The following is a 12,599-nucleotide window of genomic DNA, read 5'->3' as shown; positions in this document are numbered from 1 at the left end:
AATTGAAATCCTCTAATTCTTTTTAGCTCTTTCTTCTCCCTCCCCCATTTCCAGAAGCAGAACACACTCATGAATTTAACCTGGACCCTTATGTCCAATAAATATATTTGTTTGCTTGTTTTACCCATAAAAGAGATTTTTATTATCAAAATATTAATTGAAATTAAGTGGATCTTACCATAGTTGTTATCATATTTATTACCATATTATTATATGTTAACATATTTATTAAAATTATTATGTTAACATATTTATTATCAAAATATTAATTGAAATTAAGTGGATTTTTTTTTTTAAGATTTTATTTATTTATTTGAGAGAGAGAGAATGAGAGAGAGAGCATATGAGAGGGGGGAGGGTCGAGGGAGAAGCAGACTCCCCACTAAGCAGGGAGCCCGATGCAGGACTCGATTCCGGGACTCCAGGATCATGACCTGAGCCGAAGGCAGTTGCTTAACCAACTGAGCCACCCAGGTGCCCAAATTAAGTGGATCTTAACATAGTTGTTAACATGTCTGCCTTGAGATAATAAAAAGATGTATTTACTGAGAGAGACAATTTTAGCAACTTTAACCAGGTGAATTAGAGCCCTGAAAATACAGGCCTTAGATTTCTTGAAATAACTACGAAGTCTACCACTGTGTACTATCTTATATTCCTTGGATCCTTGTGCAGAGCCTGACTGACTCCACTTTATCCTTCCACTTCTTGAGTCTTGGTTATTTGGTTAATGAGCTAGAAGACAGAACAGTCTCTTAAAGTCAGGGCCACTGAAAGCAGACATGACAGGTGACGTGACAAGCACTGTCCTGAATGTGAAGGAAACAAATGAAAAACGACTAGAAATGGGTTCTCTGCATACGTGATACTGGGGAGAGAAAATGTTAGATTACATCAGGGAGGCAGAGATGTGGGATCTTTTAGAAAGATTTCTACCAAAAACGATTGAAAGTTTAAAAACTCTCTAACGCTTTGGGGCCCTGGCAGCCACCTGGCCCAGTTCTGTATGCGGGCTCTGTCACTTACTAGGTGCATGACCTTAACTTCTCCGTAATTGGTTCCTTCCAGGAAAATGGGAATAATAATAGTACCTACTGCTCAGAGATATTGTCAGATGAGGTGAGCTAATCCATGTAAAGCATAGGAACAGTGGTGAGCACATGTGTGTAAGATGTGTGTAAGGTGCTAGTTAGGAGTAGTAGTGGTAGTGGTTGGGGTAGTTAGTAGTAGTTATCATCATAGTAGTGGTAACATTTGGAAAACTAGCGCATGTGGAAGAGTTCATAACCTTGTGTGTAGGAGGGTGGACTCTGGAGCCTCATTCTGTCATCTGGATCCTCCGCACCCTTTCACCAACTATGTGGGCCTGGGGACAATGACAGTACAGAGGTTCTAGAGCTGCTGTGAGCATTCAGTGGGTGTGGAAGGTGCCTAGCGCCATGTTCTAAGAACATGCTCAACCAACTTTTGCTGTTCTAAATATTCCTGATACATCATGCCTAGTGTTCTTAAAGCACATCCTATTTTTAAAGTGTAGAAGCAAGCTCACAATTTACCCGTAGCAAGAAGTCAAGGGAAGCTGAAGGAAGGTTCTGATTGCATTGATTAGTTTATCCAGGAGCAATCTGTCTCAGTTCAGAAGGACTGTATGCGATCATTGCTGTAAGTACAGCTCTGTCTAGTCACAGCTCTGCAGAAGTACAAGGAGACCCAGAAGATGGGCTCTTTTTCCTTGGAAAGGGGTGGCTAAGCTCCCTCTGAAATTCTTTCTGATAAGACCCTTGAAGGAAGGGGGGCCTAGAAGATGTTTTTTAAAAATAGGCCAGTGAGGGTCACCTGGGTGGCTCAGTCGTTAAGTGTCTGCCTTCAGCTCAGGTCATGATCCCAGGGTCCTGGGATCGAGCCCCGCATCGGGCTCCCTGCTCCAAGGGAAGCCTGCTTCTCCCTCTCCCACTCCCCCTGCTTGTGTTCCCTCTTTCGCTGTGTCTCTGTCAAATAAATAAATAAAATCTTTAAAAAAAACAGGCCAGTGAATTCTGATAACAAGTGCTTTATAATTCCAAAGCATTTCCACACACATTAACAGCGCTAATAGAACAAATCTATGAGAGTTATTATCCCCATTTGACAGATGAGGAAAAGTGAGGCACTCAGAATTTAAGTGACTTGCTCAAAATTCCTCTATTAGTAAGAGAAGAATCCAGCTCTTTCCTGCTTCAAGTTCAGAACTTTGCTGACTCACGCATGACCCAGTGGAAGGTTCTTTGCTGGCACGTACTTGTCGGTGGGAACGATTTCATTCCCCCAACGTGTTTGTTACCTTATTGGTTTTAGGCAGCTTAGTCCTAAGTCCCATCCCCTTACCAATGACCTCATATATGCAGTGTGTATGCATGTGCACGTGTGTATGAACGCACATGTACACACACGTATGCCCATGCTGGGGGCCAAGTGAATTTTTTTTCACATTTTATTTATTTTCAAGTGGACTTTTAAAAGATGAGAATCGTAGATTGAGGTTGAAGACCATTGTGATTCAGCCAGATTTTGAGTATGCTAAATCACTTCTCTGGATTGAAGCCTGAGAAGTAATTCAGTCCTAACTGAAGGGGGGTAGGGAAGGTTTTTCACTTTAAACGAACCATTTTTTTTTTTTCTTCTGAAGACATGATCTAATTTCTTTTATAAAAGAAGAGCAGAAGAACTTTTGTTGCAGTCTCCAGCTGTCAACTGGCCTCTCATACTTTTGCCCTGAAGCAAAAGGAAGGGACATCAGGTGACAAACCCCAAATTTCAACTAGTCACACAAATTACAGACCTTCCTATCATGATGTCCTCTTGACCTTTTGCGTTTCCCCTACAATGAAGAATGAGACACAGTTTAAATCAAAATGACTCTCATGGGCAATTTTACAAAACAAATAGAAGCACAGAGCCTCCCCCCCAACCTCCCTCCCCCAGGTCCCCCCGCTGGGCCAGCCTGTTCCTTCTTTCCATGCAGGCAGGAGCTAATAATTAGAAAGACCTTTTCCACCCCAGACAACGCTGCCTTGCTTGCCAAGAGCCCTGTTTGATCTGAAGAGAGAGTTTGACAAAGTAAATATTTACCAAAACAGCTATAGTCAGATGCCAAGTCCTGCATCTAGGGTACACTGAGAGAAGTATTTCCAAGAAGGGGCTTCTCCGTGTGGCACCACACCGCCCGGTGGATGCTGATCCACGTCTGTTCTAGCTCTATCAGTGTTTCTGTGAGCCTTTTCACTTCCACGCTAGGACACTTCACAGAGTGTATGAATAATTACATTTACCATTGAAGAGTCAATTCAGAAATTTACCAGTTCGAGACCACAGGAAAGAGTCTTTAAATATTACTGCCTCAGCACTAGGGGAAAGCTTTGTGAAGTCAACAGAGAGGAAATTAAAGCAGGGTTAATTAGCCCTCCAGAAGTGTCTTTATTAAAATAATTTTTTTTTCTGTGATAGATTGATTAGCGCAGAAAACCTAGTCATGTTTGTATTACCTGTAGATGTTGTCTATAACACTGTGGGACTGGAGAGCTCAAACGTGGTGAGAAGCAAAACAGGTGCCCCCGCCTGTTCCCATTATGCACATTAGCCCGTGGCCTTCGCACAGCCTGTTAAACAGCTGAATTTGAAACAATCGTGGTGCAGGCCAAACACTAGCCCGAAGGCCTGTCTGTCTAGGGATTTGGCCATTTACACTGATTTTTTTTTTTTACCCACATTTTTCATGAAACACAAATATTTGCCATGGCAACTGGGGTGTCACATGACACGCTGCTACATAAACAGCTTGGAACTCTCTTAAGGGGACACAGCCCACCAGTGCTGCAAATACAGGGAAAGCATCTCAAGGAAGATTTGGGCGTTAAGAAGAAGGTCTGGGGGGTGCCTGGGTGGCTCAGTCGTTAAGCGTCTGCCTTCGGCTCAGGTCATGATCCCAGGGTCCTGGGAGAAGAAGGTCTGGGAAGAGCAGGTAACAGTCTACTACATAGAGACAGTAGGATTCATTTCTTCTCTGCCACTCTTCCATTTCTCTCTCTTCCTTGCTTTTTTTTTTTAATGGGAGCAGCTGTAAATAGGACCACATAGGGTAAGCCCAGAAAAAGACACTGCTAGCTCTCCTTTTTCTGGCGAAAAGTTTCAATTATCACAACTCTGTGGCTTATAAACCTAAAGCAAGCTTCAAAAGTCCAGCACATTTAAACCTGGAAAATCTCCATGAGGATTAATTATGTTGTACCGTGAGGTCCTAATGTTAGAGAATACAGAATTTCTTCCCTTTCCTCATTAGGATATCTGTGCAAAACTGGAGAGCTTGCTTTTTATCCTATGCTTAAAGACAAATGAAGTAGGGTAAAATCTCATAAGAACATACCCTATACAACACGAATTTGGATATAAAGCAATAGCTATCATATTCCAGATTCCTAGACTCTTGACCCAGTTAGTGGTATAGGTTGGCCCAGTCATTTAGTTAATCTCACAATAATGTGACATGATTGAATTTTTTAAGACCCCGTGGATAATGTCATGGTAGAATCTACTTGTACAGCAATCCCCCTTTAAAAATCAAATGCATCCCAGCAGCCAGAATAGTATTTATTTCCATATGAAAGGTACAACTCTATAATATGGTGTATTACTAAAAATCTCACTGAGAATACTGTAAATAACAATTTTCTTCTGTTAGAAGCATGAGGGGTGCCTGGGTGACTCAGTTGGTTAAGCATCTGCCTTCGGCTCAGGTCATGATCTCAGGATCCTGGGATCGAGCCCAGTATCAGGCTCCCTGCTCAGTGGGGAATCTGCTTCTCCCTCTACCCCTGCCCCCTGCTCATGCTCTCTCTCTCTCAAATAAATAAATAATCTTAAAAAAAAAGGAGTATGAATACCTTTGATCTTTGTTTCTTGGAAGAGAACTTCTTTGCTTCCACTGGAATCAGCTGTGGTTTCTGAAGTGTAGCGAAAGGGGCTGTGGATGGAGGTGGTGCATTGTTACCTCTTCCAGAAAAAGGCTGAGTCACTGGGTGGATGCTATTGGGTTTGCCACTTGAAAGTCAAATGGCTCTGTCACTATTCACTATTGTCTTGCCTTTATCAATTCAATGAAACATTTGTGATCATTGATTTCAAAAGGAAAGCAAAAAGCATGGGAGGGCAACTGTTCCATCAGAATATAACGTCAGCTCATTTTGTGCACACTGCCCAGACAAAAAGGTACATTTTAAAATCAGGCACATTAGAGAGTAATATTGGTTATATAAAAACGTTTTGTGGGTGCCTGGGTGGCTCAGTTGGTTAAGCATCTGCCTTTAGCTCAGGTCATGATCTCAGGGTCCTGGGAGTCTGCTTATCCCTCTCCCTCTGCCCCTCCCCCTGCTTGTGTTCTCTCTCTCAAATAAATAAATAAGTAAACTCTTTAAAAAAAATGTTTCGCTATAAGATCTCTTCAAATAGCCATATTCCCAAGTTCATTTAATAGGGAAGTTAATATAACTACACACGGTGGACTATTCTATTGTGTGGTCAGTAACAATGATGATTCCGAAGAATTTAAATGGTTTGGGGAAATAATACAAGTGAAAAAAATACAGTAAATATCATTTTTGAAATTAATTAAATCTCAAAGCAACAACATTTAGAGAACACATCTGGTCCATAGGTGGGTAGGCCTATTGGATATCAATGCTTGGGAGATAAACCGCTTCTCCCCTGTTGCCTGGCAGCAAATCCAACTGCCCTTTACAAATAGCTCAAGTCTGACATTCTCAGGGGTGAAAAATCCTTACTCTACTCTTTACAAAAAAGAAAACAAATATAATTTATTTAAATAGTAAATTGAGTCAAAGGAGTGGGGCTTCTTTCAACTCCCTTAGTCCAACCCCTTTTCTGTCCATTTTATAACAGCCATCTTAGGAGGAATGGACAGATACTGATCAAATACAGCACATCAGTACACAATTTGGAATCCCACTTTGAGTTCTCGGCTCTTTCACATTGCCTCAAGTTGGCTGCAAGCAATCTCTTTGGCCATTTCTTAAAAAGTAGCAGGAATTCCAGAGTCTAATCACTAAAATTCATCTCCACAAAAGGCATTTGTTGGTTGCCTCTGACCAACCTGGTTTGACCTGGTTTTCAGTTTTCTTGGCTTTCAGGAAGCCTCCCTGCCCATCCCCTTCCTGGAGCCTGGCAGTTGGCTAGAGTGTATGGAGACTCCATCTTAGGCCTACAAGTTTCGCCTTGACTTCTATGCTCTCCTGCCCTGTTGTTCACTTGGACTATGCCCTCCCACTTCTGAAGGTCAGTCCACACCCTGCACTTCGGCTGCTTGAAATCCACAGATTCACCCGTAAAGCCATGTTATTCCTAGTGTCTGCAGGCTCAGTAATACTGTTGTTAAACTATCAGGTTCCTGCAGATGAGTGAGATTTATGGTTAAGTTCTCATGTTGAAACGAAACAGCAGCTGACAAGTTTTTGAGTAGGCATAATTTTGAAAGGATTTTAGTAAAATTTTAATGAAATCTGGTAGATAAAGATCTAAAAGATTTGTAATTTCATATGGGTAATCCACAGTTAATGGTATATCTAAAATTTTTTAAAAGTTTTTCTTAGTTACCTGCAAAAATTCTGTCACTGAATTATAACTGCATGTAGCCTTAAATTTTGTGGGACACATGCATTTGAAGAATGTGCATCTCTAACAAAATTGTATCATAAGGTACTGCCTATATTTTGCTACTCAATTTTCCTTCTGGAAAGATCTGTATGATAATTAGAGTTAAATGTCAGGGGAAAAAAATCTTGTCTTTCTGGACAACCCTGTATGCTTCTATGGTAGTTGCTGATATCTACCTGCACAATAGTCTTTCTTTCTTGCTAATTTTAAAACGTCATTTTTTTTCAATATGCCCAGCTCCAAGGGATGCCAGATTTAGCAAACAAAATTTTTAGAGGACACACAGTTACATTTTAATTTTAGATAAACACCAAATAATGTTTTAGCATAAGTATGGCCCAAATAGTAAATATATTTAATATCCAACAAAGAATTCTCATGAATGGATTGTACCAAGCATAACTTATTATATAAGAAGTCAGTATAGTATGTCCCAAATCCTAACCCTAACCCTAAACCTAACCCTATCCCTAGACATTCACTTTCCCAGCCTTTCTTAGAGCTAACAGTAGCCATGTGACCAGTGAGATAAAAGGGGAAGTCCATCCAGGGGCTTCTGGGAAGAGACTGGTAACCACTGTTTTCCCTTCTTCCTGCCTCGAATGTGTACGTTAAGGCCCAGATATGCAGGAGCCATCATAGAGCCAGGAGGTGGCAAGCATGAGGTTGAAATGAAACATCCAAAGAAGATAAAGCAGAAAGAGCTGTTTCGATTCTTTTGATGAGTACCACCAGCCGACACTGCCTACTTCCTGATTTCTTACGAGTGAGACAAATGAACTCCTCATTGGTTAAGCCACTGGTAGTTAGGTTTTCTGATATTTGCAGTCCCATACGTTCCTGGCTGGTGCCCCTTTCTCCCTCCCTCCTTGTCTCCATTCCATTCTTTGTCTTATTGTGTGTGCTAGGGCCTTGAGGACATGTTCAACGATGGTGGCAGTAGTAGTCGTTCTTGAACTATCTCTGCTTTTAATGGAAAGATGGAATGATCCTAAAGGTTGCCTACTAAGAATATTGGCTCTGGGGTTTTGGCTGAAGGCAATAATCAGGGTCAGAAAATCTTCTTATATTTCTACTCTGCTCAGAGGTTTTTTCCCCCTATTGTTAATGTTGAGTTGCATTACATGATTTTTAAATTTTCACACATACAGAGATGATCATAGGATTTTTCTTTTTTAATCTGTTAACATGGCAAATTATATTGTTCCATGTTTCTAATATTGACACTTCCTCACATTCTTCCTCATCATGATGAAGGTTAAAAAAACCCCATACTGCTAACTTTTATTTAGAATGTTTGCCTCTATATTCCTGAGATCGAGCCATAATATTTTTTTCTTGCACTGTCCTCATCCTGTTTTGGTACCAAAGTTGTAGTAGCTTCATAAAATCAGTTGGCAAGCTTTTCTTCTTTTCTTTCTCTATGGAGTAGTTTAAGATAAGGATCACTGATCTTTTAAGTTGGTAAATCTTGCCTATAAAAGGCCTGAGGCCCTTTTTCCTCTGGTATATTTTTGTGAGCAGACATGTGTGCACATGTCCACATGTGTTGTTTAAGACAGAGATATATTTTTGACTACCAGTTCAAATGACCTAATGGTATTGTTTTCTCTAAGTTTCCTACCTTTTCTTGAATTAATTTTGGCAATTATTCTCCTTTCATTTAAAAAAAAATTGGCATAAAACTATATACTATAATTTTTTAAAAATTCTATGTATCTTTTTTCATTTTAATATTATTTGTGCCTTCTCTTTTTTTAAATTTCAGCTTTATTGAGGTATAACTGACATATAATTTACATATAAAATTGTAAAGTATTTAAAGTGTACAGTGTGGGGAGTTGATATATGTATACATTATGGAAGGATTCCCTCCCATCTAGTTAATTAACACATCCATCGTCTCACATCCTTACCTTTTTTTAATTAATGAGAACATTTAAGTTCAGCTCTCTTAGCAAATGTCAATTATTTACATTAGATCTTCAGACATTATTCATTTTATAGCTGAAAGTTTATACCCTTTTACCAACTTCTACCCACCTCTCAGTCCCTGGCAATCACTTTTCTACTCTGTTTCTATAAATTTGACTTTTAAAAAATTCCACATATAAGTGATACCATGTAGCACTTGTCTTTCTCTGACTGGCTTATTTCACTCAGCATAATACCCTCGAGGTTCATCCATATTGTCTCAAATGGCAGGATTTCCTTCTTTTTTAAGGCTGAATAATATTTTATATTTATAAAATAATTTTATTCTAATAAAATAATATATATGTTTATTATAAACATATAAACATATATAACATATAAAATATATATTATATATAAAATATATGACATATAAAATATATTATATATATAAAATATATATTATACATCTATAAAATATATACAATATATATATAAAATATATGTATATAAAATATATATATATATATGTCACATTTCCTTTTTCCTTTCATCCATCTACAGACATGTAAATAGTGTCCATACCTTGGCTATTATGAATAATACTATAGTGAACATGGGAATACAGATATCTCTTGAGATAATGATTTTGTTTCCTTTGGTTGTAAGTGGGATTGCTGATCAGATGGTAGTTCTATTTTTAATTTCTGGAGAAACCTCCCTACTATTTCCCCTGGTAACTTTACTAGTTTACATTTTCACCAACAGTACACAATGATTCCCTTTTCTCCACCACCTGCTCTGCCTTTGTTCTCTTGTCTTTATGATGATTGCCATTCTGACAGGTGTGAGGTGCTATCTCATTGTGGTTGTGATTTGCATTTCCTTGATGATTAGTGATACTGAGCACCTTTTCATGTCCCTGTTGGCCCTTTGTCTTCTTTGGAAAAATATCTGTTCAGGTCCTTTGCCCATTTTTTAATTGGGTTATTTGGGTTTTTTGCTATTGAGTTGTATGAATTTCTTAATATATTTTGTGTATTAACCTTTTATTGGATTTGTGCATTGCAAATATTTTAGCCCATTCCAAAAGTTGCCTTTTCATTTTGTTGGTGGTTTCTTTTGCCACACAGAAGCTTTTTAGTTTGATATAGACTCACTTTTTTATTTTGGCTTTTGCTGTGTTTGCTCTTGGTTTCAAATCCAAAAAATCATAGAGCTTATCCCTGTGCTTTCTTTTAGGAGTTTTATGGTTTCAGGTCTCATATTGAGGTCTTTAATCCATTTTTGAATTAATTTTTGTGTATGGTATAAGATTGTGGTCCAGTTTCATTTTTTTTAAATGTGGCTGTCCAGTTTTCCCAATACCATTTGTTGATGAGATTATCCTTTTTCCATTATGTATTCTTGGATCCTTTGTCGAAACTTAATTGACCATTAAGACATGGTTTTATTTCTGGGCTCTCTATTCTGTTCCGTTGATCTATGTGCCTGTTTTTAATGCCAATACCATACTGTTTTGATTACTAAAGCTTTGTAATATTGTTTGGAATCAGGAAGTGTGACATCTCTAGTTTTCTTCTTTGTTAAGGTTGCTTTCCCTATTCAGGGTTTCTTGTGGTTCCACATAAATATTAGGATTGTTTCTTCTATTTCTGTAAAAAATGCCATTGGAATTTTAATAGGGATTGCATCAAGTCTATAGTTAGCTTTGGGTGGTATAGCGTTTTAACAAAATTAGTTCTTCTAGGGCACCTGGGTGGCTCAGTTGTTAAGCATCTGCCTTCGGCTCAGGTCATGATCCCGGGGTCCTGGGATCGAGCCCCTCATCGGGCTCCCTGCTCTGCAGGAAGCCTGCTTCTCCCTCTCCCACTCCCCCTGCTTGTGTTCCCCCTCTCTCTGTGTCTCTCTCTGTCAAATAAATAAACAAAATCTTAAAAATAAATAAATTAAAAAGTTCAAAATTAGTTCTTCTAATTCATGAACATGGAATCTGTTTCCATTTATTTCTGTCCTCTTCAATTTCCTTCATGAATATTTTATAGTTTTCAGTATACAGATCTTTCACCTGCTTGGTTAAACTTATTCCTAAGTATTTTATTTATGCTATTGTAAATGGTATTGTTTTCTTAATTTCTCTTTCTGATAGTTCATTGTTAGTGTATAGAAATGCAACTAATTTTTGTATATTGATTTTGTATCCTACAACTTTACTGAGTTCATTTATTACTTCTAACCATTTTTTGGTGGTGTCTTTAGGGTTTTCTATACAGAATATATCATTTGCAGAGACAATTTTACTTCTTCCCTTCTGATTAAATACATTTTATTTCTTTTTCTTGTCTAATTTCTCTGGCTAGGACTTCCAGAACTATGTTGAATGAAAGTGGCAAGAGTGGACATCCTTATCTTGTCTCTGATCTTAAGGAACTTCTAGCTTTTCATTATAGAGTATAATGTTAGCTGTGGGCTGTCATATATGGCTTTTATTATCTTGAAGTAAATTTCTTTTATATCCAATTTATTGAGAGTTTTTATCATGAAAGGATGTTGAATTTTGTCAAATGCTTTTTTTGTATCCATTAAGTTGATCACATGATTTTTATCCTTCATTTTGTTAATGTGGTATATTACACTTACTGATTAGCATATGTTGAGCCATCCTTGCATCCAGGAATAAATCTCAATCGATCATGGTGTATGGTCCTTTAAGTGTGTTGTAAAATTGAGTTTGCTAATATTTTATTGAGGATTTTTTGCATTTTCCTTTATCAGGAATGTTGACCTGTAATTTTATTTTCTTGTCTGCTTTGGTATGAGGATAATGCTGGCCTTATAAAATGAGTTTGGAAGTGCTCCTCTTCTATTTTTTGAAGGAATTTGAGAAGGATTGGTAAAAATTTTTCTTTAAATGCTTGGTAGAATTCACCAGTGAAGCCTTCTGATCCTGGACTTTTCTTTCCTGGGAAGTTTTTGATTACTCATTCAATCTCCTTACTAGTAATTGGTCTCTTCAGATTCTCTATTTCTTCATGATTCAAACTTGGTAAGTTTATGTTTCTAGGAATTTATCCATTTCTTCTAAGTTATCTAATTTTTGGTGTATAATCGTTCATAGTAATTTCTTTTTTTAAAAATTTTTGCTTATTTCTTTGAGAGAGAGAGAGAGAGCATGAGTGGGGAGAGGGGCAGAGGGAGAGGGAGGAGCAGACTCCCCACTGAGTGCAGAGCCCAATGCGGGGCTCAAACCCAGGACCTTGAGATCATGACCTAAACTGAACTCAGACACTTGACCAAGTGAGCCACCCAGGCACCCCTGTTCATAGTAATTTCTTATGATCCTTAGTATTTCTATGTCATCACTTGTAATGTCTCCTCTTTCATTTCTGATTTTATTTGAATCTTCTCTTTTTTCTTAGTTTGTCTAGCTAGAGGTTTGTCAATTTTGTTTATCTTTTCAAAAAAACCAGCTCTTCATTTCATTAATATTTTCTCTTGTCTTTCTAGTCTCTGTTTATTTCCACTCTGATCTTTGTTATTTCCTTCATTATAACTTTGGGCTTAGTTTGTTCTTCTTTTTCTAGTTCTTTGAGGTATGAAGTTAGGTTGCTTATTTGAGGTTTTTCTGTTTTCTAAGTGTAGGTGTTTATTGCTATAAACTTCTCTCTTAGAACTGCCTTTTTTTGCATCCCATAAGTTATGTTGTGTTTCAATTTCTATTTGTCTCAAGATATTTTTTTATTGCCTTTTGATTTCTTCTTGACCTATTGATTATTCAGGAGCATGTTGTTTAATCAGCACATATTTGTGAATTTTCCACTTTTTCTCTGGTAATTTATTTCTAGTTTCATACTATTCTGGTTAGACAAGAAGCATGGCATGATTTCATTTATCTTAAATATATATATATGTGTATATATACACATATATATATTTAAAAGAATTTATTTATTTACTTGAGAGAAAGAGAGAGAGAGAACACA

General features: G+C 37.7%; 1 protein-coding gene across 5 annotated transcripts in view; it reads right to left on the bottom strand.

Annotated features, from left to right (window-relative positions):
* IQCH (IQ motif containing H) overlaps window positions 1-12,599 on the bottom strand; it is a 206,262-nt gene that overhangs the window by 109,949 nt on the left and 83,714 nt on the right. For all 5 annotated transcript variants that reach the window (XM_032417798.1, XM_032417799.1, XM_032417800.1 and 2 more), the window contains 2 exons: window positions 4,917-4,996; window positions 2,819-2,857 (listed from right to left, as the gene is read on the bottom strand). In XM_032417798.1, coding sequence (XP_032273689.1) covers window positions 2,819-2,857; window positions 4,917-4,996 — 119 coding nt within the window. The remainder of the gene's footprint in view (window positions 1-2,818; window positions 2,858-4,916; window positions 4,997-12,599) is intronic.

The sequence above is a fragment of the Phoca vitulina genome, unplaced genomic scaffold, assembly GCF_004348235.1.
Source record: "Phoca vitulina isolate PV1807 unplaced genomic scaffold, GSC_HSeal_1.0 scaffold20, whole genome shotgun sequence".
NCBI classification, from domain to species: Eukaryota; Metazoa; Chordata; class Mammalia; order Carnivora; family Phocidae; genus Phoca; species Phoca vitulina.
The sequence above is the reverse complement of the archived record's forward strand: the minus strand, read 5'-3'. Positions and strand labels throughout refer to the sequence as shown.